This window comes from Etheostoma cragini, chromosome 1 (genome assembly GCF_013103735.1).
Source record: "Etheostoma cragini isolate CJK2018 chromosome 1, CSU_Ecrag_1.0, whole genome shotgun sequence".
Lineage (NCBI taxonomy): Eukaryota > Metazoa > Chordata > Actinopteri > Perciformes > Percidae > Etheostoma > Etheostoma cragini.
In genome coordinates, this window is record NC_048407.1 from 29,361,378 (window position 1) to 29,367,421 (window position 6,044).

Here is a 6,044-nt window from a genome sequence, read left to right on the forward strand (position 1 = left end):
GTATCCCTGTATCCCTGGGCAATTACCCAGCAGGGTTGTTGGCTTGTAGTGCAGTACATGCTTCCGTTTAATAAAAACTTCATTTACCACCTTAATGAGGCTGATGTGTCCTCACAGATACTAGGGATGAGAATCACCAGACGCTTCCCGATTCTTACGCCACGATACATTATTACTTTGCTTTTAAACATACTGCAATACAACCTATTTTCTTAAGATTATTATTTTTTTTTCCTTTATTTGAAAGAGACAGTGGGTAAACATGTGAAAGGGAGAGAGAGAGAGAGAGAGAGAGAGATGGGGGATGACATGCAGCATAGGGCTGGATTTGAACCCGGGTCGCTGCAGGACTCAGCCGACATGGGGCGAGTGCACTTACTGAACAAGCTATAGGACGCCCTGATATAACCTCTTTTCCAACTTTTTCCCAAATTCAAATGATGGCCCAGAAAGGAAACTTTGTCAACATCTGTTTTATTCATGTGTTTGTTCATATCACTTTAATTTTATTGCTGCAAATTGGGAGAATCAAGCAGACAAACTGACCAACACATATATAATAAAAGATCGATACTAAGTGCCTGTGTATTGATACATTATTTCCACTGAAAATATCGAGATACAATGCTCTATCATTGTTGTTTTTTTCCCACCCCTAACCGATAGAGTTACACCTGCAGACTCAGCCAGCAGTGAATGATACAGAAATTGTTGAGCCATAAACACCATGAGGTTAGGAATTGACCTTTGGTACATTGCAGGCTGCATCAGCTATCTAATGTTGGTTATCTTATCACCAAAGCCATGGCCGGAGACAGAGATTTACAACCAAGACCTATCAATTAAGGATGTCTGTCTATATCTATATCTTAACTCTTTCTGAAGACTGGCTGCACTCTGGTTCACCCACCTCCTCAGGCTGAAATGTACTGACCAAATCCTGAGAAATGCCTACAGAGAGAACTGAAAACACAACTGGTCCCCTCTCTTTGCTCAGTAAATAAACATTTTTTTCTGTATAAGATGTACGATGTAGATAATTGCTCATAGATTTCCTCTCAAAGTTATGATTAAAAATTTTCAGAGAAAGATAGGCAAATTATTGAAAAGAAATGAACATTAGCATTACGACATCAGAAAAAGAGTTGAGTGATGGTAGGGACAGGGTAGGAAAAAAAAGGTGTTCCCGTATAGGCTCGTGCAATTTATGACAATTCTAATCTTGATCCAATGTCCTTCCGTTGAGTCAGTCTTTCTAACCAGTCCGCCAGTGTCTCTAACCAGTACGCCATCCTGTCTTCTGTCTCCCTGTCCTCTCAGACCTGTCTACTGGCTGGGTAAAGACACCCTGAGGGTGTCTGCTGCTCTGTTTGCTGAGAACCGTCGACGGCTGTGCAAAGGACTGAAAGCCAAAGACGGAGTGGTCAGTCAGTCGGTGGTGGTGCTGCAGGGTGGAGAGCAGAAGCAGAGGTACTGCACGGACACAGACGTCCTTTTCAGACAGGTAAGTAGTCTCTAGTTGGCTAAACTGAGGCCGAGGAGGGGGCAAGCATTTATGGCATGCATTTATCCATCTATGATCCCCAAGCCAGCAGTGAGTTTAAGTCCCTCGCCATGTTCTGTGTCAATCCCCTCTCACAATCCCCCAAAACATTCTATCAAGGTGACACAAAAACCTCACCTGGCTTCTTGCATATTAGATTTATTTATTTCACATTTCTGTAAACGTGGCAGGGTTAGCCAGTCAAATAATTTTCAACTGTATTCCTAGTTAACTAGCATGCATGTCTTTATGGTGGAAAAGAAACCGCAACACCCAGAGGAAAACCACACAAACACAGGGAGAACATACAAACTCCACGCAGGCCGACCCGGAACCAGCTGGATTCAAACCCGGAACCTTTTGCTGTGAGGCATAAGTGCTAACCACTGAGCCACCGTGCTGCCTGAAGTCAAGTTCAGTCTTGGCAGTCTTGGTCTGGCAATGTTCATCTTCTTGTTCTGTCAAAAATATGTAGGCCAGCCACTCTGCAGAGAAATCTCTTGTGTTCATGATCTAATTTTTTTCCAACTAAGCTAGTGACTTTAAATGGATTTCGACAAAAATCAAAGAGCACATTGAACGTTTGTTTCATTGTTGAGCTCTGTATTCACCTCTGTGAACTGGTCTTAGCGGGGACATTTTGTAATGTAATCTGACTGGAAGTAACCTTCTCTTCTAGCTGACCGTTATAATCTCCCTCACTAATGTTTTGGCTGATTCTTTCAATTCTGCAGGAGTCTTTCTTCCACTGGGCTTTTGGAGTAACTGAGCCTGACTGTTATGGCGCCATTGATGTGGACTCGGGGAAATCCATCCTTTTTGTTCCCAAACTGCCTGAAAGCTATGCTACTTGGATGGGAGAGTGAGTCACACTAATCTTCAAAGAGCGGTGTATATGGCCAACAGTCATCACCAGCGGGTCTGCAGCTTTGAGCTGTAACTTGAAGAAAGGGTTGACAAAGTTATGTGCTACAGTTACATCTTTTACACCCAGCATAAACATGTTTTTATAGGAGTGTTTGTATCTATTTTGAATTTATTGTAAATGCCACCAAGAAGCATTTAAGATGTAGACTTATGTCAGACATGTTAGACTATACTGATACCAAAGCTTGCTGCTGTGATTCCAGTTCACAGGCTACACATGTGTAGGAACTAAAGACTAAATTGCTCAAATGAGTTGCATCTATTCATATTTTTTTTATTAATTACTAGTTTTTTTAATTATTTATCGTCTTTCTACTTTAAAATTGGTTTAAACTCACTGATGAAGACTATTTAACACATTTTGCTGCTTTCTTTGAAAACTTAACAACACACTGATGGCTGTGCTAGGTTAAGTTCATGACAGGATGTGGATTATGAGAAGTGTTGCAGACTCCCTAGTGCTTGTATGTATGGTAATAAACCAGAGAAACCATGGGCAATAATGATCTGAATATAACCTGTTCCTGACTCTTGACCATGTCACATGTTTGTTCTTCCCTGATCTATAAACCTCAAAGCATCTTTTGTCATCTGACACGTATAAAAGAGATCCTTTTCCAAATTTAGGAGTGACATGATCAACCTTTAACACTACTGGGTCCATTAGCTTTGCTTTCTCCCTTTTTAATCTGTTGTCCTACTTCAGTTCTGCTAGTGTCTGCCAGAACTGTAACATTACCCGTCTGTTATGTTTTTAGAGATTAACTTCTTAAAATGTCTAATGGGTGGAAGTCTTGGTGATGGTTGACTGTTCTGTTCTTTTGCATCTGTTGACAGGATCTTTCCTAAAGAGCACTTCAAGGCGAAGTATGCTGTTGATGAGGTGCAATACGCCTGTGATGTAAGTGTCTGTGTGTGTCTGTGTGTGTCTGTGTGTGTCTGTGTGTGTGTCTGTGTGTGTCTGTGTGTGTGTGTGTGTGTGTGTATAAATGGATTTCTGTGCAGTAACTGAGCCTTGATGTTCCCTCACCTTTCATATAGTTACCACAAAGGACATTAGTGCCTCCGCAGACTGTTTTTTAAAGGTGAAAATTGTTGTTTTCTCATTTGAACTTCCTGGAAAAGCTATCGGTGGCCCCAGATAGTCGAAACAATATTAATTCTGTACTAGGAGCTTCTAGGAGAAAGTGGCATTGTCTATATTTCTAGTACACAGAATGCAGTCCTTGACATCATAGGCTATTAACATATTGATAACTAATTTGTGCACAAAGATCCACCACCAGAATTCTCTGGGGATTTTTGTTATTGGATTTTATTTTTAAACCCACAGCTTGATTTTAGTCTAGTTTAAACAATACAGTCCTCTTCAGACTGTCTATAATTGCCTATTTTTGGAAAATCTGGTCACGTATACCGGTGTTGACAGCAGATTCACAGCGTTGAAAGCCCCAGAGCTATTTTGGAGGTGTGCATGTTGACGTATCAAAATAATATAATCAGACTAAAATAACAGCTTTCACTGGCGTATGAGATGATCCCGTTTCATATAATACTAATTTCTATACTTACACAGAAACCTTTCATGACTCATCGTATTTGTACATCTCTGCACCAGCCTGCAGGTGTTAGATTTCAGAGTCGTAGGTTAGGATGCCAATTATCATTGCAATTAACAGCCAAGTCTTTAATGTAGCTATAGCAGGTCTCAACACTGCAGTGTATTATTAGAAACCAATAAATCATATAATAACTGCCTCTGCATTTGTTTGAATAACACTGTCATCTCCTCAGACCAACACATCAGTCGCCTGTGTTCCATTATTAATGCTGCCTACAGGAAAAGAGAACAATATTTCTTTTTGATCAGAACCAGGTCAAGGCTATTTGAGTAGTTTTTATATAACACTTATACATGGAAGGTGTTATTGCACACACACTCTTTTATCAGATATGTCTTGCTTAACATCCAAACATCTCTCCTTACATTGTTGAATGAAGAAGTTTGGGGAGAACAAAATGTAAATGAATAATCTGTTGATTAATAAATTAATAATGTCATCTTTTTTTTAAGTATCTGGCTGGTGTTTACTTTTTCATTATTGTTTGTTGGCAGAGTTTCTTGATATCTATATTTTCTTTTGGATCTGTGATGATATTTTAAGAAAATTCTATGTTTCTGCAGTTAGTCACATTTACCTTTTTTTTTAAAACCTATTTGTTTGGCTACAGGAGTGTTCACATTGGTTTTTGTTATATTTCAGGAAAGTCGTCATTGCTTTGCAATCCTTAGAGTTCTTCTGTCTCACTAAACTAGACTGACAAATGCATTTTACTCAAGTTAACTATTGCACACAGACATTTTATTTATGCACTAAATTCATTTAAAACTCAAATGTCTTCTAGTAAGATATTTTCTTTCAAATGGAAATGAAAAGTCAGTTTTATTACTGTTAAAAAGCTTGTGGCAATCTCTTGTTTTTATTGGTTGAATATATTATTGCAGCTAATCATTGACTCATTCAATCACTGTTTAACTGACAATGATAGTGTATATAACTTTTTAAGCATGAGAGCAATTTTCCCAATGTCTCATAATGAAGCTGTATTTAGATTTTTGGGTGTCGCGGAGGACCTTTTCTGCAGTGAATGTATTGGGAAGTCACATTTAGTGGTATTAATTCTACTAACAATGCTCAAATATCCCAAGTGTCTCTGAGCACTGAATCAGGTAACTGTTATCTGACATTTAGGCTGTGGGTAGAGGAGTTCTTAAAGTCGCTTGAGGTTTGTCATTCAGCGTGCTGCTGAGTACCAGAGAGACCACGTAGCCACGGCGGCGTCAGCCGGAGTGACCTTTATTCTGCAGACTGAGAGCAGAAGGGTGTGTGTGTGTGTGTGTCTGTGTGTGTGTCTGTGTGTCTGTCTCAGTCTTCTAATGAATCTATGTCTGCTTCCTTGCAGATTGTTGATGTCCTGTCCAACCTGACACCAGCAGTGCTCCTAACACTGGTATGCTGTTGGTTTCTTCGTATTGTAGAGTGCAGTTACAACAGTGCGTCACTCATTCCTACCTGATTACCTGATATATGCATTTATTATGACATCCGATGACTGGCCACCGGACCAATTCTTCATATGGAAGTAGTTTACTTAACCACCTTAAAGCATGGTATTCTGTGAAAGGTCCCAGCACATCTGCCTCACCCTTCCTGATGCTAGCTGCCACTTCACTCGTCATATTAAACATAAAACATATCCTTTTCATTTTGTCTGTGTGTAAGCTGTTAAATGTTGCCACAGAATATCTGCTGTCTATTCAGAATATCTGAATTTTCAACATTGTCAACTTTTAAAAACCTGATTATTAAATTGACCAACTGCTTACAAAGTGCAGTGGGAGAAACACATCTAAACTCCTTCAACCAATTCTATGATGACTGTCCATCTGTCATTAGAATACATCTTTGGCCTGGATATAAACCAGTTGAACGTTCCGTTGTATGCACTTGGTGGTGATTTCATTTGTTTTTGTGTTTTTCTCTCTTCAGCGAGGTCAGAATACTGATAGTGG

At 39.6% G+C, this 6,044-nt stretch overlaps 1 protein-coding gene across 1 annotated transcript in view; it reads left to right on the forward strand.

Moving 5' to 3' along the window:
* pepd (peptidase D) overlaps window positions 1-6,044 on the forward strand; it is a 13,368-nt gene that overhangs the window by 876 nt on the left and 6,448 nt on the right. Inside the window, exons 2-6 of the mRNA XM_034878049.1 lie at window positions 1,321-1,504; window positions 2,278-2,405; window positions 3,308-3,371; window positions 5,435-5,482; window positions 6,022-6,040. Of these exons, the coding sequence (XP_034733940.1) occupies window positions 1,321-1,504; window positions 2,278-2,405; window positions 3,308-3,371; window positions 5,435-5,482; window positions 6,022-6,040 (443 nt within the window). The remainder of the gene's footprint in view (window positions 1-1,320; window positions 1,505-2,277; window positions 2,406-3,307; window positions 3,372-5,434; window positions 5,483-6,021; window positions 6,041-6,044) is intronic.